Genomic DNA, 21,943 nt, shown 5'->3' on the forward strand with positions numbered 1-21,943 from the left:
TGTATAAAAATATAATGCCACATATCTCTTAAAAACTCTGTAATGTGATATATATTATTTTAGTTATTCAATTCTTAAATAATGCATATTTGCGTGTAATAACGTTGTAAAAAGATCAGAATGTTGAAACTTTTGAGATTTCAAGAACATTATTTATTTCACTATATTCTTGCTATGCTTTTGATATAATGCACAGTATCAATATATAAAGTACAATTTCATTTATTAAATCTGCACAATTCTTTATGTAGCTTATAAATTAAATTTGCAAATAAATATGTATATTTACAAATATAAAAGAAAAGTAAAAACGAATGAGGAAATAATTGAACTATTCTGTATTAATTATGGTTTAAAAATAAAAAACGACTATCAAACCTCTTCAATAATATATATTTTTTCTTTCCTCTTAAAGAAAAGAGTACTAGCTATTAAGGCATTGGGTGCATCCAGAAGCACAACCGCTCACTGAGCGGCTAAGTAGCAATTGAATGTGATTGATTTCTATCTTTGAATTCACCAATCACAGTCGAGTGCTACTTAGCCGCTCAGTGAGCGGTTGTGCTTCTGGATGCACCCATTGAATGACCAGAGTAAGATATTGAAAATTTAAGAATGAATGTTAATGATATGTGTATATATATTTCTCTTTCCATAACATTTCATTATTAATTTTTTTGTTTATCTCATGAGTATTTCTTTATACAAAAAAAGAAATTTCCTAAAATTTAAATAAAAGTCTTAATAGTCTCTTATCTCAAGTAGTAATTTTTGAAATGGAGAGTTTTAAACTGACCAATCATAGGCCTGTCCGTGAGTTGTGTATAGAGGGAATTAATTCCGCGCACTTCACGCGGTTATTAGTGTTAGACGAAGGTCGCTCGCTTGTTTAGCATTAGTTCAGCGATAATTTACGATATTTTTACGGATCAAGTTTATCGTGCAGTAACGTAAGCAAGTGAATAATTTTCTGATTAAACTTATAATATTCCTTGATCGATATTGACTATAAAATACTTATATATCGATGTGATAAAATGTGTTCCGAAGAAAGCAACCTCTAAACGGCCGCCACACGCAGGGCTCAGTGAGTGAATATATTTATTATACTTATTCAAAAATAATAGTTAAATCTGTGTGAAATTCATATTCCGGAAAAATATTTCTCTTCGGAATGTAAATATCTTAGCGTAATTAAATACTTAAATTGTCGAACAATTAAATAATAAAGGTCTGCATTTCAGGTAATAGTTTGCGAAATTCAGAGTTTTAAAATTGACCAATCACAGGCTACGCTTGCGTCACAGCTGTGGGCGACTTATCCGTAAGGTATATTAATTATTGCGCATGCTCGCGCATTTTACGCGGTTACTAATGTTGGACGAAGGATCAGCCTGATCCGATCAGGATCGCTTGTTTGTTTCGTTTGTTCAGTTCGATAATTTAAGATATTTTTGCGGATCACACATCACACATATTTATCATGCAAACGTAAGCGAATTATATCTTCTGATTGATTTCGATTAAAAATTTTGTACTTGATTTTGAATATAATATCAATGTGAAATGTGTTTCAGAAAAAGCAGCTTCCTTTGAATATCGATGATGCAACATTCGGGATAGAGACAGGGTGAGTATTACTGAATATTATTTAATTATACTTAATATTCTTATATATTATCCAAATTTACGAGATTTATATGATCAGAGAGTACATATTTCTCTCTCCAAGAAGTAAAATGTATCGTAATCAAATGCTTATTTAGTAACATTGATTTTATTATGCTATAAAAATTTCTATCTATATTTTTTTATCTATATTTCTATGTTGGAATCTATTCGATGAAAACAAATTTGACTTATATGAAAACTATATATACTTATATGAAAATATGCTATCTATCCTGCATTTTTGAATATCCTATTAACATTGCTAAATATTTGTAAAATTCAAAAGTAATTTTTTTTCTCTGATACATTAATATATATATATATATATATATATATTGTTCAAAGTAATAATTAAAAATTTGCTTATAAGTAAAAAAACTTGCCAGACGCTTTCTTTTGCATCCACATTTTGGATAATATAAATAATTAATAACAATAATATATATAATCAATTAAATAATAAAATATACACGAAAAACATATAATTAGGAAAAAGAATAAATTCGAAATGTGTTCACGAAATATTTTCATTTATTCTGAGCAAAGTACAAAAACACTTTTCTAGCTTAAAACCTAGCAAGTTACATTTGCAAAGTTATTTCTGTGTTTTGCGCGTTCGCAAATCATCGATAAATGCGTCGTTGATACTCTTGCTCGACATAACTTGAAATAATTTAATTAAGGCAACTGTTGTTACATTATTAATTTTTCTCGTGTACATGTATATATATATATATATATATATATATATATATATATATTCATCACACGTTTAATTATCTTGATGCATTATAATATATGTTCGTCTCACGCGATTAACGGCACTTTTCCTCCCGAAAACGCGAGATATATATATACTAAATTCTACCCCGACTAGACTAGTAAGCGATCGAGACTTAAAACCCGATTACATTGCTCGTTATGTATAAATATCGTCGAATCATTGGGCGGGAGTTAGGCTATCATCTTTAAAGTCGGCAAATAAATTAATACTTTAAATACAATCATTTAGCATAGTGTACATAATAATTAAGTTAAAAGACTGTCGGTCCACAATTGTGAGCATGATCAAATGAATTGTAATATAAATCGCATATTTTTGCAATATTTAGTTCATTTCTATTGCTTCTAGCAAAATAAAAAAAATTGTAAAATAAAATTAGTAAAAAAATTATTCATGACTGGGACAGAGTGATTTGATTTTTTTTACTTATCTAATAGTTTAAAAATATATTGGCAGTACAATTATTTCGAGCAAATTTTGTCAAAATTTTAATACATATAATCATTCCACACTTCCATACTCATATTCTTATAGTAAACAGATTATAATGTTCACTGAGTTAAATTTCCACGGCTCCTGGCCATTAACATTTGTCTTAATTCCCGCGTAAATAAATTAATATTATATATTAATATAATTATTATATTATTAAAATTAAATATATTATATATTAATATAATAATATTAATTAGCCCAAAAACATAGTTAAAATACTGTATATAATATTTTAATTTGATAGAATAAAGGTAACGATAGGTTTTATATATATAAGTTTCTTATATAGAGTTGCAAAAAAAGTTTGTCACGTTTCTTTGTATCGCAGATAAAATTCCGCGAGACCTTGTGCATCACTAGCGCAGAGTATACAATATATTTGTTTCTTGTATTTAAGAATATATATTGAGATGAGATTATGTATATTCATTTAATTCTCTCTACACTTAAAAAGTTTCTGATCGTTGAGATCGTGCAAAGATCAAACTACTTTCTTCATTAGAAAGTCGAAGAAAGCTTACTTAGTATAAAGAATGAGAAAATATTGGAGATACCGAAGATAAATATGCCGATGTATTAAAACATCTCCGGTATCATTTCAATTCGAGAATAGATTTAGAGTATCATTTTATACAGTGTAAATATATATGTATATTTTTTATAAAACGATTATATCAAATAGGCACTAGATTATATTTGCGGTAAGAATATTGCTTATGATTTGATTGAATTATGTATATGAAATTTAGAAATGTCTTTTACAATATGCAATGTAACATTACATATATAGTAAGACATATTTTATATTTGATTCGCAGAATTATGATATTTTCCCGTTTTAAATGTTCTATTTTTATATGAGGTTTCTTGCAATATTGGGTAATACTAATTCCCGCTTTATTACCATATATATAATGATTATAAATTATTATTATTGTCTCTTAGTAAATGCGAGTTGTTATAATTAGGAAAATTCGATTTAAAATTTCGATTTAAAATTCGATTTTAAATTTACTACTTTCTTAAATAGATTTAGATACTGAAAATATTTGTCCTTAATATTAATTTTTCATTAATGTGTTGAATAAGATAATTGTCATATTATAGCAAAATTTAAATTTTTAATTAATAATATTTTAATTAATAATATTTTATGTGTATATAAGTATTTTATATACAATTATAGCAATATTCAATTTACTAAAATTTGACTTATTAAAATATTAAGAAGAGCCAATATACAGATTATATATATTAATAATGAAGAGCTATATATTCTTATGCAAAATCTCTGTCTTCATTATCAACGTATTTTCGGATCATAAAGCGGTTTCGAGAGTAGGAGCACTCGGGCTACGTGTTGCAACGTTTTGCGTCACAGCGTGTTGCGGAGATTCTGATCGCGCTCTGAATCTCTTGCTAAAATAAAGATTCTGCGACGGATTGGTGTTAATAGGTGTACTAGCTAGGAACTGTGCTTTCGCCAATTGATTACTGATCCTTCGCGACTCGAGAGCGCTCATGGGATCCTGACTTTTGGGCTCGAGCGAACTTTTCGAGTATTGTATCGCCGTATTGATATTGTTTCGAGATGAAGGATCTTGACCGGTTATTGTAGTTTTCGCGGGAGACGCGGTTCGTGCAGGTTCATCAGACATATTTGTGATTAGTTCTTGAGTTTTGTTATTTTGATTCAGCAGTTTGATTGTTGGATCAAGATTGACTTCGTTAGACGTTTTACTTGTCGTTAGCCTATCGTTGAAATTTGCGATTTTGTCCTCGTGATCGATACGGAGATGAGTCGCTAGGTCGCTGCTGAGATCTAACTGTCTTCTACGGCTCAGTCTTGAGATAGGAGATGTGTTTTCCGGTGATGGTTTCATAGCTTTCTCTTCCGCTGCGGTGTCCTCGATTATGGTGGACGAGAGGACATCGCTTCTCGGTGTTTGAAACCTCCAAACCGAGCGTGGACTCAAAACCTTGGCCAGAGGACTCTGATGAGTATTTGGGGATGGCTGTTGTTGTTGTTGTTGACATGACAATTGTTGACGCGACAATTTCAATTGCTCCGCCGCCGATAATCGCATGGGACTCGTCTTTACGCTTTGTTGAAGAAGCAAACGTTTGAAATCCATCCGTGACGTAGGCGATTGTACAGTAACCGGTACCTGGAATCGAACATCAGACGAAATTAATGAGTTATATGACGAGTGGAATCATAAGATTTTTAGAAAGTCAAAGATACTTCGTTATTCGAGAGAAAGAATCCAGCAAACATAATGACGTCTAGAGACATCTTAATAACGTTTTAATGACGTATAATACATCATTAATACATCATTAAGACGTTTGGAAACATTTATTCTTTGAAAACATTTGCTAAATTAGCCAATTTCTTCTCAAACTAGAAATTGAGGATCGTTTATCTTCGAGTTAATGTTCCTTGGTATCGGTGCAATTACCTCTGTAGTTTTCTGATGAGATTCTGGGCTCCAGCTGTGCCTGGTACCAGCTGGTGCTTGCACTAGGGAGTTCATCGATCCACAAAGCGACAGACTTTCGTTATCGTTCTCGTTGAGTCTGATGTTGAGTCGCTTTTTCGACTTGTGAATCGCGGCGAATAACTCTTCGTTGGACATAGTGCTCTTCGTAGGCGACAGGATCAAATTAGTCGGTGTTGTCCTGCCGGAAGAGGTCTGGACGGGAGTGCTCCTACCCGAGGAACCACTCATCGGTATCGGCGACGGGCAATTATTGCCAGCGGTGGCAGTTAAAGCTAGACGTTCCGCCACGGTTGGCGCCGATCGCCCGTGATGGTCGGTGGGAGTGGACGACTTGAAGCCGTTATTGTAACAGCCGTGGCCGATTGGCGAAATTGGATTATTCCGTAGAATGTCCGCGTTAGAAGACTTCGTACGAGGATCATTAGCGGGCGAAGATGCGAAGAATCGATAGCCAAATGCAGCTAAATTTAAAGGCGTTGCGAACCTGCGTATAAAATAATGAAACATTTAAAGCAAGGTCGATTACTTTTTGCGATCGATAGGTTTAATGATTAAAATGTAATCTATTTTCCCATAATCTTTTATACAATATATGTGTACTCTTCGTTAATATCAATTGACATCTATATCTTATTGTTGCAGTAGTATTATTAACTCATTTAATTAGATTCAAACTTGTGTTTGATTTAAGAATGCAACTAAATTAAAAGAAAAATTCGATTCTTCTTGTTCCTCCGGATCTCACCTATTTCTGACATCCACAATTGATTGCGATTGATTCTGCATGACTCTGTCTCTCGTTTCCGCTTGCTCCAAGTTTCTATTGCCTACGTCCACGCTGCGTTGACTCTGCTCATTCTCCGCAGTCGTGACCCTTTGTTGACCTTGTTTCGCCAGCATGTGCATGCTGCTGAGAGAACCGTGTCCCAGACCTCTGGTGATATCCGGCGTGACACTTCGAGGTGGTTCGATTTCTCGCTGAGGCCTCCTCGTCGGCAGAGTGTAAAACTGCTGTTGATCGATATCTCTGACCGGCGCGTAGAGCTGTTGGTTCCTCGCGTTATGCATATGCACTGTCTGGTAGTTGCGGACTTGTTGTTGGTACTCGTAGTTCTTCGACATTCGCTGCTGATCGAAAAAGTTCCCACGATTGTCGCGCTGATCATTTTGACGGGGTTCGTATATCTCTTGTGTATAGGATTGTTTCTGATCCGCGATCGGTTGTTTCTCATTTTCGGAACACGTTCGTAGATTCGGCAGCTGCGAGTCCTTTAAGATATCTTGATATCTCTTTTGCAATTTTTGCCGATCATCGGGTTTCGGCGGAGCGATGTAAGGCGGTGGTTGAACGATAGTTTGCGGCGGTACCGATTCCGAAGGTATCGCCAGCAAAGTGTTTTCTGCAACAATTAAGAGAAAATAATTATATTCCTCGCGAATTGTAGGATACAAGCGTTCTCTTTTATTATTTATGAATATTTATTTTTCGATAGATAATTGATATAGGAGAGATCTCGATATTATTGTTTCTTAAAATTCTTCTTAAGTAGTGCAAGAGAGAATAAAATACTTTCGGAAACTTGTTAAATTTTATAATCATGCTTATGTATGTTTTAATTAGTACATTTTATTATATACGATTTTTTTCTTTTATTGCATTACAATTCTTGTTTGTAATATTGCGATTAAGAGAGTTGCGTAAATGGATATAAAAAATTGTAATTTTTACATATTAGATGTAATGATACATAAAAATAAATTTTAATGCAATCATTAATCCTTCATTTTTATCAGCTTTATAAATATTTCAATTTAATGTTAATTATAACTTGAATGTAAGCCAAAATTACACGTTATCGAAATTGTGAGCAATTAATCTCCAAGCAAAGCAAACACATTGCAAAAGCGTCACAAACACAAGCATGCGGTAGACAAAAGTGCAAATGAGCAAATGATATAGCACACCAGTTTGATATCGACTTTTGCATAAGTAATCTAAATGACTCATACACACTTTAAGTGGACTAAACTAAATTCTAAAAATTTATAAAATTATGTTATTGTATATAAAGTTTGTAAATTATTAAATGTGTTATTATATATATAAAAAAAATTTTTTCTTGTTTACGATCGAGATCGACATCAAACTTGCGCGCAATATCTATAAAGTTAAGAAAAAAAAACGTACTCACCAGGTACATGGAGCATGGAAGTATGATATGTGAGAATTACTAGTGGGGGGGAGTGCCACACGCACGGGGTGCATTTTTTCTAAAACTATATGGCCACATATATGAAGATACATGAAAAGAAAAATAATAAACAAAAATAGACTGTGGGACTTGGTGCAATATTTACACTCTTAGAGAGGTACGAATGATGTACATTGATGATATACAGATGATAGAAAGAGAGAAAGAAAGAGAGAGAAAAAAAATGACAAAATGCAAATGCTTTCCAAAAAGAATGACGTCTATTCAACATACATTCCTCGTGATTCGTTAATGACATCGTATCGACGACGGTGATAGTTTTATGTACAGGCATAAGATGTACCGCCGCAAGATGCACCGGGTGTATAAAAGAAAAAAAATTACATATACATATATATATATATATATATATATATATATATATATATTTATAATAAATGTGCATACGAACGGCGGATAGATCTTAAAGCTACAACACATATATACATGTACAATACACGCTGATAGTGCATGCTCCCCTCGCCCATTTGTAAGTATATTTCCACGGTATTAGTTGCAAGCTGATTAATTAACAACACACGTCGCTCAGAGTAACACCGTGAGGGAAGCGACTGGAATTCCGGTTCCCCATGATTTTAATTAACGCGTACGTGGTGTATCTTAGACACTCGATGTGTTATTAGCGTGTTACTATATATAGAAGTTGCGAAATGTATACTATTACGCTAACAAAGTTTAACGGGATTGTGACACGATAACTATAGATTACAGGCGGTTTATACCTCCCTATATTACAAGAACATTATTTGCGAAGGAAGATTAGTCATCCCAAACGTAATGTTCTTTATTATATTGATATCATATTTTTTTATTAACTTTATTCTTTTTTTTTATATTAATAATTTTAGCAAAAAAATATCGAATAATATTAATTTTAAAACATTTTTATAATAATATATATTTATATAAAAAAAGGGAATGTTTTTTTTATATATAATGTTTTTTTATATATTTTATATAACGTTTTTTTTTTTAATATCACGGTGTCACTCTGATCCATGGTTGCAATTACGAAATTCTATGTGTGTATCTATAGTTAGTCCTTGTTAGTCAGTGATAGACGCGCTACTTACAATGAGAGGGCGAGCACGCATCTCGAGCAAACATGCGACACGGCAAGTTAGGACATATATTTACGAGAGCTTCACAAGCATGCCGGAACTCATCACTACCTAACCATTACTTCGTCGATTATTAGGGAAGCAATGGCTATTTAATTGCAGAACATTTGATAATCAGTCGATGAGCAAACACAAGGATCTTAACAGTTTCCCAATCGCGAGGCGCAGTCGTATAATGTTTCATCATGTCTAATCATTAAATCATCATAACTCATTATTTACACAATTCGAGTCGAAACAAAACATAATAACTATAACTTATAACAATATGGCAAATGTAATATATGTATATCTAAAGACATAATTTTTTAATAAACGAATTTTTGGATTTTACGAAAATTTCCGATTAACGTAATGGACGAAAGTAATGGACGAAAATGATCGATAAAGTGATCGACACGAAATATTAAGATGAGGTAACTTAGATACAATAATGGCATCGTATAGGTACATCAATAATTCAACTTCGTATAATGTGTTTATCGATCAATCGCGAATGAAATATCGAGGAGATCGCGATGACGCAATTACTTTTAAATGCGTGCGCATTGAAATTTTTTATGTTTTTTTTCTCTTACGATGATCGATGAGAAAGAAATCATCTTCGTTTATAAATTATTGGAACCAATATTTTCATTACCCTTGACTCATCGCTCACAGATAAAGTGTGAGATGCAACACATTACACATTTATCGTAAATAGATAATGATTTTATTTAGGCTCTGACTAATCCTCTTCTGTTTTTTTACGGATTTATGATATTTGTACTGCATCGCAAGAAGTAATTACGAAATTATTAATCACAATAAAATAACTCGCCAATTTATCGAAATCGTGATCATATCTAGCGATGCGACAAAGTATTCTCTCTTACACGTATAAAATGTATTGTAACAATAACAATAAAATACAGGTAGCAAACATAATTTGGTATAATTCTTCATGGATATATATGTATGCTATTAACAAATGTAATTATTATAAATATATGACGCAGATTGATCATGTTTTTTTTTAAATTGTCTAAAAATATGCTATGCATTTTTAAAATGACTTAGCGCTTGTTCTGTAGAAAACCCAAAAAATCAATTAACATAAATTATTTATGTCCTTTTGTCACTGGCCATACGTACGATTATACAAAAAGAATAGATTAGAGCGTAAATAACTAACATAAATTATATCCAAAATTAATACTTTGCATGTGTCTTATTATACAATACGTTTGTTCTTCGAAGAGAACCGCAATTACAGACGGTATCGCGTACAGCCGATTTCGCAACGATTTATATTTATCGGCGTGATTTCTCTATCGTACATTTATAAATTGGACGGACTTGATATTTTTCTCTTACTCGCAAACTTGCACCTTCTACTCAACATCTGAAAATAATCGCGCAAAGATAAAGATTATCTGGAATCAAATTTATTTGTGTACTCTGTCTGCAGCCTCACATCTCTTTTAATATCATTATTTTGAAAAACTCGATGAATTATTATCTGCAATTAACTACTGTTAATTTCGACCGCGATTTTACGTAACGGTATCGCTCCCTCCAAGGTCTCCCCCTGCAACTGTACAGATAATCCGGTATCATAATTATTTTGTGGTACTGTTTATTTCACTCCACATATTTTCTCGTGTTGTTAATTGTGACGTTAACTTTATTATGTATACACACTTTGCGGGAGATCGGGACGATGCACGTTACATGCGCTGGTAAAAATTTGCTTTCAAGATAAGTAGCGTTGGTATACGTTTATACGTCAATCTGGAGCTGTCACGATAGGATAAGGGAGGCGAAAATGTGGGGAGAATCGACCTTTCGCTCTCCTTCTCTCATTTATTTCTGCATGTCATTCGATCACAACGGCACTTTCCACTATTTCTTCATCTTTCTTCCTCTATCTCTCCCTCTATTTTTCATAACACATTTTTATAATCGTGCGCTTTTGTAATACCGATAACGACACGCGGTCACTCGTGCGATCCCAAACATTTAATGCTCTCGACGATGCCACTGATAAAATCACGGACTTGACAGACAAAGTAGCGCCTTAATCATCCATTTAATTTCGTGAAATGCATTTAATTTCGCGAAATGCTGGATAAAGGTCATAGATTATATATCAATAGCGCAAAGAAAGAGAAAATAAATGTTATAATTTTCGTTGCAACGAAGAATATATTCTTATTTTTTTACACATGTAAAAATGTAAAATAAGAGTAATAAGGTAATACAACAAACTCTATTTGTCAATGTATGCATGAAGAAAAACAATCTAAAAATTAATTTTTATAATATTATCAAAATAAAAAAAAAATTTTAATTTCTCGTATAAAAAATATGCTGCTAATATGGAAAATTTTTCAGTCAGATATCAGATTTAATCTATCATATGATGTAAAATCAGAGTAATATCAATAAATATACCTCTTGAAGTCAGATGATAAGATAAAACGGCCAACTTACGTAAAGGATATAAATAAACTTTTTTTCGCACACAAGTATATCGCTGATATAAACTATAATATTATTCTCTCTTTAAAGCTCGACGCAAAATAAACAAATAAAGCAAAACATATATACACACAAATACACAGTATATATGATAACGATTTTCTTCCCTTCAATCAAGAACAATTAATTGAAGTTGACGTCAAGAGAAATGACGAGCTATCAAATTGGAACTTGTCAAAAGATATGATTGAGTTGATATAAGCAACGATAAGAATGATAAGAATATAAGATGAAAATCATGCTAAGATGATTTGAATACAATGTTTTATATATATTGATAGATTCAATTTTTCTTCATGGCACAATTATGGTTTATTATTTCTATTAATAAATGAAGTTTCAAAAATGTAATAAATATAATATATTTAAAGTCTATAATTCAGAAATAAATTCCTAAATATTATTAATAATTAAGTCTATTAATAATTCAAATGTATGTATATTTTTCAACACTATTCAAATCCACTTATTAAAATGCAATCTATAAGATAGTAAATTGTACTTTTAGCCATATTCAAATTTGAAAACAGGTATTCAAAATATACAAGCCATAACTGATAAAAGAATCGTATAAATAATTTAAAGTTTACTTTGCAATTTGTAGTAGGTACAAAAATATCGTAAATTGCGGAGCAACAATAAATTTGATGATCGAATTAATTTCTTATCATGATATGCAGCATTTCCACTTGTTAACACACATACACACACGTTCTCTCATGACACTTACGAGGCCACCTGGTCGCGATGAAGAGAAGATGTCTCGCCAGCATGTTGAAGTATCGTTGCGACTGAACGAGTTGGGAATCGAGAATCGATTTACAACCGCGCTGCTCCGTCTATCAACGCTGGCGACTGTCTGTCTAGCGACAAGGTTTCCTCCCCGCTTTTTACACCGATAACGTCTTATCATCGCGCTGCGCTAAAAACTCGACTTCGTTCCGCGGCGAGTCATCCGATCGTGGCTGACACGCGGCAGAGGATGATCTTCTGATCTTTTTAGGAAGGATTTCTCCCGATTCGCGGATCTCAATTATTTTTAAGAGAGAGATATGATCGAAAAGATGTGATAAAAACATAAAGATGATATTATAAGACGTGATGGTATCGTAATTAAATGCGATGGTGACTATTTGTTAAAGTCAATTTTTTATGGCACCGCGTTTTGCCGGTTCGACAGAACTTGAAGTCAATTTCCGAATAGATCTAAGAAGAGGAGATCGCAAAGGGCGAACTGTTTCTCGACTCGATCGACTGGATCGGAGCGCACTGAAGGCGCTGGAATGCGCACGAAAGTATTTCAATCCTCGTAGTGGGGATTTTTGTTTATCGGCACCCCGGCTATTATCATGTCGGGATAAATATCACGTCTGATGCAACTCGCGTTGCTTATTGAGCCAGCAGTTATTGATGCTGATAAGGGCTAACAAAGTAAAGTCTTTATTCCGCAAGCTTCCTGGAAGTTTTCCAGCGGCTCGCTAAAGATTTCCCACTCGCCACCCCCCTTACGATAATTTTTTACTCTCCCTCCTGTGTCGTCAAAACAAAAATTTCAAATTTTTCATGATTTAATTTGAATGAAATTAATGTAAAGAAAAGTTTAATTAGTCGGATTTCTAGTGCAACATACACATTAATTTTAATCCGCGATAGCCTGATTTAAATAAATAATATATTATTGCATTACTTTAAACAAAATAATCTATTTAGCGTGATCAATCCAAAAAGAAAAATTAAATAAAATATTTTATAAATATTTCATACTAATAAAATTTCATAACTTCTTCATATTTGTATACAAAAAATAGTTACTGAAAGTAGTTTTAGTTGATGAAAAATTGAAAGTTGAGACATGAATTTTTAGTAAGCATTTGAATTTTAGCAAAACATTGCAAAAATTGATCATCAGAATATTGTTCGATCTTGTCAAGTATATTCTTTGGTAAGAGTTCGATGAAACTATTAAACTCTAAAATATTCCACGCAAAGATTGACGGCAAAGAACTCGACATTTATCTCGTCACAATATATTAAATGCACCCTGGGGATTGTCTCATTAACTCGCGGTCGGAAAGACTGGACGTCGGAGTATTAGAGATAAGGGAAAACGTGACCGGTAATGCGCATTTCCCTGTCCATATTTTGTTTACGTGCGAAAAGAAATGGCCAATCTTGCTATCGCGATCGTCGTCAAACGGTTCGGTCTTGTGGGTCCCTGCCCCTCGTCTGATATTTGACATACTGAGCCCTGATCTGCCCGATTGCGTCTTCTGCATAATGCGCCACATGTCGATATCTCCCCCGCGACTTTTCGCTCCAATTATATCTGATTAGACCTTGATAGACCTTCTTTCTCATCCTCCGATCTATTTTATGCGATGATCTAACTGTTGTGTTATTTAACCATGGAATATCAATAAGTCGACTCGTAGAAATTATTATCGCATCAACATGGACCTCTGATAATAAAAACGCTGATTTTCGAAAGAGATACTTGCTGTGTCACAAAAACTTGTGTAACATTATATAATCCCAACGAGCCATAGTCCATTTTAACGATTACATTTTTTTCCCAAAGTTATATTCTCTATTTGAAAACGTCGAGATATATTCACAAATATAAAAGAAAGTTAAATTAAGATATTTAAAATATCTAAAAAATTTTCTGGAAATAAACATATTAAATTTCCAAATATTGGGTCGTTTATTATAAGAACAATTTATATCTTACTATATTTTATGCATAGACTTTCATTTTCATCGAAGATAAATATATAAAAAAGAAATTTAAATTAATTTTTTAAGATAGTATTTAATATATATTTAATTAATTCAACTAATTAATTGCTAACTCTTATTCTGATCGAAAAATGAATTCCAGAAAGTATTCTAGTACATGTGTACTAAATGACGTCAAGTTATAATAAAGCTATATGATGTTATCATTCTCTCCAAGAGCATCTAATGATTATTTCCGATTAAACCCGCTGTTCGCTCCATTTGTTTCTCTAAACGTGACTCGACTTATGTTAGAATTCGCAGCAATCACGCTTATCATCTCATATGTCCGTTTCGTATTATTCGCATTACAAAACTGGCGCTTTACATACTATCACAATGTTCTTCATTAGATTTCTACATCATTAATAGAGCATTAAGACACTTTAACCATTTCAAAACTTATCTGAGCTTAAGTTTTGCAATATGAAATCTTTGAGTTCGTTAACTTTGATGAGAAAAAAATGGGAAAGTTAATTTCATTATTCTAACTTCATATCGGTATTGCAAAAATAGCATTGCCGAATCGATAACGCGTTATCGTGACGCTTTCTACCAGATTTCCGTATCATTACCAGAGTACTTGAGCACTCTAGCCGGTTCTAAGTCTGAAGCTCTCGGTCTAGGACTAGTCGGTATCGATTGAATAGGTTTAGAAGTAGTCGTTAGCTTTGCATCGAAGGTCATGTTGCTGTTGACCTGTGGCTCCGGACTAGAGACCGTTTCGGGATAGTTGATCCTCTCTCTCAGCAGCTCTTCCTGGAGCTCTTCGGAGGGCGTCCTGCAGATCTTGGACGACTTTTCCGCTTGACTGTTCGCAGAGAACTTTTTGATGAACATGATTGGACTATTCGCCATCCGGTAGCTTTCGCTACGCTTCACCTTACGATCCATCCTATCGCCTGATCGCGTCGAATCGGACTTCTTTTTCGCACTCGGATTATCTAATTCCGCGGAATCGGTCGTCGTGTTTTTATCGCTAGTCTCGATATCATTTATTGCATTCTCTTCAACTATATTTTGACTATCATAATCCGACCTCTTTCTACAGAAGCTCGGAGTATCAAGATTCGAGACCAATAATTTCCTACTGAACTTGGGCGTGTTGCCAGTTACTTTCTTTGAACCCGATTTCTCAAAGTCCAATCGCGAATTCGCAGAATTAAAGACAGAGTGATTGACCTTGGACGGAGCGATCGTGCAAACACTCGTTTCATGAGCATCGCCATTCTGTGCCGGCGGATAGTTCTCGCCGTGATCGGATTTGCGCTTCGTTTGCCTATCTACTTGCAAATTGTGACAGATCCTAACTTCGTCTACAGATTCATCCGCTTCCAGGAGTTTGTTGCTCGGCGCAAGAGCGAGGGTCGGACTGCCAGGCGGTCGCCTAGTGCACTCGTCGTTAGTGCGCAATGCAGGAATGATCGCAGTGCGTGGTGCTTCTAATCTATCGGTGCGGCCAGTGCAATCGCGGTGCTCGTCAGTGCTGGACGTCTTACCTTCGTCGCCTTGCACGTTGACGTAAGCCCCGCGGAACTGTCTGTGGGGACTGCTCGGGTTCGTGGGACCGACCACGGTTGCCGGTGTGCGCACGTAATCCGGACTGGCCGCGCGATCCGGACTCCGCGCTGCTCGAATGATCAGCTTACCCAGCTGAGGCGACGTCGGCGGCGTGGATGTCCGAACATTCGAACCGTCCACGGCGTCGCCGGTCTTCGTGATGGCGCGGACGTTCGGCATCGCGCGATGAAGCAACGGTGATGGGCTCGGTGATACTCCTTCTCTCACAAAAGGACCTGAAAAGTGACATTAAAGTGTAAAAACGTAAAGAAATACTATTAATATTTTGAAAAATATGTCAACTCAAGCTACAATCTTTGATCAAAGAAAGATTTTTATCGTGATAAGTCGTATTAATTGAAACAACTAATTGAAACAACGTTGAATGCTTAAAATCTAATACCTGGATTAAACGTCGTATGTGCTCCCTTTCTTCTTTTTAAACTATCGGATGAATAGACGACCTTGCCTTCGGAGTCTAAAGTAACTCGGGCGCCCTGTCTTTTCCTTTCCAATGATGAATCCGGTTTCTTCGGCAATTCGCTCAGACTCACGTACTCAGCGTCTTTTTTGAAGATATCGGAATTGGCATAGGTAACGGTAGGTCGAACGGTAGTCATGCCTGATGACGACGATGACGATAACGATGACGAAGACGAGGGCAGACCCGCGGGGCGCTTGTCGTTGTTGTTCCTCACGTCGGCTATGGTCACATAGTCGCCGGAGTCTGCGTTTGACAGCTCCTGCACGGCGCCATTCTTCGTGGCGTGCTTCTTGCCCGGAAGTACGCCGCGAAGTTTGCCCAGGACGCCGCTCAGCGGACTGATCTTCGAAGACGACGATGACGACTGGCTCGTCGTCGCCATCGGTCTGTCATTGTTGGCGATTGCTGGCAATACCTGTACGGTTGCGTACAGATTCTTGTCCTGACCATTGATCACCTCCATCTTGGAGGTGCCGACGGTGGCAGACATCAGCACCGATCCGCCGCTTTGAAGGCCACCTCTCCTCGTCGATTCGTTCGTCTTCTTCTCGCACTGGTCTGTCTCTCTCGCATGCTCGTCGTCGGACACTGGTGGTGTGATTACGCACATTGAGGGAATTCGACTGGTCGTGATCGCCGTCTTCGAGCGAATCCTTTCGATTCGCTCGCAACCCTCCAGATCGCTGGACTCTGAGTACTCGAACTCGGAGCATGATCGACCGGTGCAGGCAGGACTCGAGGCGGATTCGACGGGAGACGAAGACGTATTGTGACCGCTATCGGGCGATTCGCCGCCGTTTTGATTTTGACCGTGAACCTATTAATAAAATTAATATAATTTATATAATTTATATTATTTTGCTATTTAATATTTAGTTATTTAAATCTATCTCATTTTAATTAATTTTTCTTATCGGTTGCAAAGATGTTTGATTTGATTTCGCTCAGTTTATTTTTTTTTACCAGAGATATAAGCTAAGATATTGAAATTTAAATTTACCATAGCGACAACTGTGAGACTGGATTTACGCTCCGGAGGTGGTGGCGCCATAAGTGCGGTGCAAACCGTTCCGGCTGAACTAGTCGTTGTAGAAGTTGATCCTCTGCCAAAAAGTTCGTATTCGTTCTCAACAACTGGCGAAGTAGGGTCTGAACTGATGTCATTAGACTTGATTAAAGGACTCTGCGGCACCGGTTCCTCTTCCCTAAGCGTTTTGAGACCTGAATCCATGTGGAACGAAGTATAATATCCCTCCGTGTCGCAGGAATATACCGACGACGTCTCGCCGTCGTCGGAGAAGGGCACCACCGTGATATCCTGTATGATATCCGGGGTTAAGGTACCTTCGGAAGTTACCGAAGATGAGGCCGAAGTGTCTCTTCCCTTGAGTCGCCTCATGTGACTTAAGGAAGTGGAGGACGTGCCAATCGAAGCTGTCGTCGTGGATCTGAAATAATATATTCGAGATTAAATAGAGATGTTCATCCAATAAATTTCAAAGTAATCGATATCAAAAGGAACATAATTGAAATTTAATCGAGTCTCGTATAATTATAAGAATCTCATTCTATCTAAATTCAAACAGAGCTTAATCTCGACAATCGTCAAGACGTAACTTTCGCTTAGATCCTTCCATTACCTGGGCTGATGCGTAGTGGTTGTAGTCTCGCTACCTATGCTGGCCCTTCCGCTCTCGGACGAGGCGCTCCAGTTTCCGGAGCTCGAGTGCGGCGCGTCGTCGCGGTTGCTGCCCTTCCGTCTCTCTCGTCTCTGAGCGGCGCTCTCGCGTAATTTCACGCTCGGCTGTTTGTTGTCCGTGCTCGGTACCGACACCGGTATGCTCGCCGTGCTCTTGCCACTCGAGCTGGACGAACTGGGCTTCCTCTCGTGCGATTTATCTCTCCTGCGTCTCGTGGTTACCGTCTCGTAGATGTTGATCTCCTCCGGCGATCTTGTTTGACCTTGAGCTTGCTCGCATCTCTCCGCGCTGATCGTCGTCGTTTCTTGCTGTGGCTGATTCGACTTGGGACTGATCAGTTTCAATCTGGACATGCCCCAAGCTTTCAGCGTGTTAAAGTGCGACTTCTTTTCCGTAGGCGAATCTTTCTTCGTGGAGCCCAGGATGTCGGTACTTGCCGAGCGATGGGCTCTCGGCGTGGCGCTTGGCACCGTCTCCTCGGGCTCGTCGCCAATCGTCTCCCTGCCATCGATAAATAATCTCAACGATGCGAACATGATGTAGAGTGCTGGTAGCGAGCGCGATTCGCATGGCGTTTTGAGGAACGAGAGAGGATGTGTCATGATTAATTGGCCAAATCGCGTGATGTGCAGTTTTACGACAGATTTATCATCCGCGTGGTGTTTCCATTTGACATGCGAGCCTAGTTACTAGGACTCGTGGGAGGTCTCGGGAGATTGCGTACGCGATATCATGCGACAACGATATGGAGATGATCCGCGAGTATTATCGCGGTAATAGAAGTACAAAGGTAGAGTTACGGGAGATTCTTCGTGCTTGGACGACTGCGAAATTATGAGTGTGCTTTATCGAGCGTGACAAATCGCCGACTCTTTTCGAGGTATAGATCCTCGGGACCGCGTCCACACATCTCTACGAGTAACAAAATTGCTACGCGATAAGACGGATCCGAGCAAAATATATACTCCTCTCTCTTATACGAGTATATTATATTTATTACGTCGTAAAAGTTGAAAGGATGAAACATCCGGCGGACAGTCTATTAATCTCTTCAATAATAGCGTTTCTTTTCAATATTTTTTTTTTGACGATGGTAAAAAATTATCTTTATTAAGCGAAGATGTGTGTCGAACATTCTAAAAATAATTATGTCTGCGAAATATATATAATAATATAATATATTTTATAATTTAATTTAATTAAGAAAGTTTTTGTAGTGATGAAATATATTGGAGGTGATTGGTGATCATTTTTTTGAAGAACGTATTTATATTGCATTGAAACCTACTGGATACACAAGTAGAGGTAACTTAATGATAATTAGAGATTTTAAACGTATGTAGAAAAAAACTCAAAAAAGTTTCAGTTAAGAGTCGTGCAGGGTCAAATATAATAAATACTAACCCTCCAATAGCTTGTCGAATCTCTTTCTGATCAGTACCAGCAATCGTGTTTCGTCTCTTGCCTCTTGGTCTGCGTGGCCGCGATCTTCTTTTCACCGCCGTTTCCTGAGTCTCTGGCCCTGACAGCAAGGACTTCCTCCTCATCGACATTCTTGCGAAACCACGTCCGCTCACATCCACCGCTACGATTTCCGCCGGGAATCTACAATGAAAGAATACATTTCGAGATCACAATAAGGGAAGCTCATCACAGTCTGCCATTGGTAGAAAACCGAATGGGTCGGGGAAAGAACATATCAAGCTATATAAAAGAATAACGAGATAGACTCTTGGGAAACCTATTATATACTTGTATACATATAAACTCTCTCTTTTTCTATATAATAAGATTTTGACTCGAGTTTTGTCGATTTTTTTGTAAATAATTCGAGAAAAGAGTCATTTTTTATTCTGCAATCTTTTCTAGCAATCTTCCAACTTCTATCCATTTTTCTTTACAATTGAATCAATGTGAGGTATTTTAAAATTCGACAGTGATAATTTCTTTATTTTATACAGCATCCACATAATGTTGTATTAAATTTTAATAATTTGTAATGCATGTATAATTCTCTCCAAATTATATAATCAAAAAGTCAATAAAAATTTAATGCAAAGGTAACAACAATGTATAAAGTAAATGCTAGCACTTTTATAAGTATCCTTTTAAATTATTAATCATTGATCATATTTTTGATTTTCTCTATTTTCAGCAGGAGCAGTTTCTACATTTCTCTTCTATCGGTGATCGAACAATGTACTGAGATAAACCGCTTACTTGAGCGCGATAGCCTGAACCTGTTCCTCGGGGCTGGGTAGCTTGTGATCGACGGCATCGTCGCTGGTCGTGTCGCCTAGGATCCTGGACGAGCAATCCGGCGGTACGGTAACGTCGCCGAGCGCCTCGGCGGATGTCCATCTTCGCAGATCCTCGATAGCAGCCGGCTGCAACAGCGTAATAACACGCGCAATAAAGTCACCGCCCTCTCTCTCAGGTATGTTTCTCTCAGGTACGTCTTTTGCACGGTTTCTTACGCCATTCCCTGTCATAATTATCCGTATATACCGTATGTATCTCTTTGAGAAAAAATAATGCAGAAAAAATATATTTATAAATTCGTTAGAGACTTATGTATATAAATAAAATAATTCATAAAATATATATATTTAACGGTATATCTATAAGATATAATCTCTCATAAAAAATCAGTAACTAACAAAGAAGATACTTTGTTCAATTATTTTTTTTCTCACGAATTATTTATTTATTTATTTTCTACGAAAAACTTTTACTACAAATGCAACTTTCATTTTATTTATTACTTCAAAGCTGAGTCCATTTAAAAATAGTTATAATAATTATAAGTTTAATGATAAAAAATAATAAAAAAATAATAGTTATAACAAATGATATTTTATTTTTGTATGTTTACCATGTACAAAAAATTGTCGATTTTTACGTGCTTGCTTGATGTTGTCACATAACCCGGCGCCGTAAGTGTGCGTGACAAATGATTCTTTCCTTTCTTCCTTCCCATATAAAGAGGGGGTCGCCTCCCGCGATTCACCTCGCGGGAAACTCGACGCCGCGGCGGGGGAAGAAGAGCGAGCGACATGTTTTACGCGCGTGGGTGTTAACCATTGTCGTGATGTCACCTCGTCGGCCGGGAGAGTTTCACGCGCGGAATACGGAACGGATCGGGTTCCAACCGTCTGCTAACTTTTCCGCACGATGCGCAGAGGCCCTTGTTCGCGACCGGTCCGTGAAAACGACCGCTATTGCGAGAGACTTAATTTTGCGTATCTCCGAGAGGTACAGGGAAGAAAAGAACGACACAGAAAAGCTATTTATTTTATTTTAACTGAAAGTTGCAGAATAGAGGAAATCGAATCGAAGATGCCAAATGTATTTTTTAATTAAAATGTGAATTAATAAATTAATCAAAAAAGCTACTTAAATATACAATTTGCATTATTTAAGATAATGTTTCAATAAAGATTGAAAAGACTTATTTTATGTACAAATTTGTATTTAAATGAATTTATGCAATCAATTTACCTCTTGAAAGTTATCCTTTTTATTTTGAATCTTTAAAGAGATAATGAATCTTTAAAGAAATAAATTTTATCTTACATTCTTTTCTGCTTATTAAGTACAGCATTATTGTCACATCATAATTATATCGTAAATGACAATCTCCGTTTGACGTGAACCGGTTTAATGTCAATTCAAGTTCAGGGAAAAAAAAATTAATCGCAACACGATTTAAATGAAGAAGGGAAGGGGAAGCATTTCTCGGGGAAATTACTGAAATTGTTTCAAAGAAATGCAGTTCGACCGTAAAAACTCTTCAATTATACGGTGAAAGTTAATTACGTTAAATTAAGTAGGCAAAGGGGTCAGATTTGATCTTGCCTGGCATTTCAGAATTAATGTCTTAAGTGGGGTATTATTAAATCCAACTGATCTCTTTGCATTCAATCACTCGATACCAATCGAAATGCCTTTTAACTCGATATTCACTTCGCGGAGTCAACGGGAACAGTAATCGCGATGATGAATCGTTACATAATTCATTAAGAAAGGAAAATTACATATGAATGCGTT

The 21,943-nt window shown here is 36.1% G+C and overlaps 1 protein-coding gene and 1 long non-coding RNA gene across 4 annotated transcripts in view; one reads left to right on the forward strand and one right to left on the reverse strand.

The window, feature by feature from the left end:
- The first annotated feature begins 867 nt into the window (after nucleotides 1-867).
- Nucleotides 868-21,313, forward strand: LOC145976210 (uncharacterized). 2 transcript variants are annotated; one of them, XR_014440217.1, is made up of 5 exons: nucleotides 868-1,087; nucleotides 1,245-1,329; nucleotides 1,578-1,630; nucleotides 20,049-20,345; nucleotides 20,880-21,313. It is a non-coding gene; the product is annotated as an uncharacterized LOC145976210 (long non-coding RNA). The 2 variants fall into 2 exon arrangements; XR_014440215.1 differs by having other exon boundaries at nucleotides 20,049-20,330; nucleotides 20,880-21,312.
- Nucleotides 2,181-21,943, reverse strand: part of Gukh (NHS actin remodeling regulator GUK-holder) — a 259,977-nt gene continuing 240,214 nt past the window's right edge. The window contains exons 5-13 of one of the 2 annotated variants that reach the window (XM_083107240.1): nucleotides 20,114-20,280; nucleotides 19,298-19,498; nucleotides 17,834-18,394; nucleotides 17,194-17,641; nucleotides 16,113-17,010; nucleotides 15,799-15,945; nucleotides 6,200-6,854; nucleotides 5,413-5,938; nucleotides 2,181-5,118 (exon numbers count right to left, since the gene is read on the reverse strand). In XM_083107240.1, coding sequence (XP_082963366.1) covers nucleotides 4,270-5,118; nucleotides 5,413-5,938; nucleotides 6,200-6,854; nucleotides 15,799-15,945; nucleotides 16,113-17,010; nucleotides 17,194-17,641; nucleotides 17,834-18,394; nucleotides 19,298-19,498; nucleotides 20,114-20,280 — 4,452 coding nt within the window. In that variant the 3' untranslated portion in view covers nucleotides 2,181-4,269. Of the gene's footprint in view, nucleotides 5,119-5,412; nucleotides 5,939-6,199; nucleotides 6,855-15,648; nucleotides 15,946-16,112; nucleotides 17,011-17,193; nucleotides 17,642-17,833; nucleotides 18,395-19,297; nucleotides 19,499-20,113; nucleotides 20,281-21,943 lie in introns of both variants that reach the window. The other variant, XM_083107239.1, reaches the window with a different exon arrangement.

Source organism: Camponotus vicinus, unplaced genomic scaffold (assembly GCF_025532165.1).
Source record: "Camponotus vicinus isolate PSW18456_S1 unplaced genomic scaffold, iyCamVici1.0 SCAF_8, whole genome shotgun sequence".
Taxonomy (NCBI): Eukaryota; Metazoa; Arthropoda; class Insecta; order Hymenoptera; family Formicidae; genus Camponotus; species Camponotus vicinus.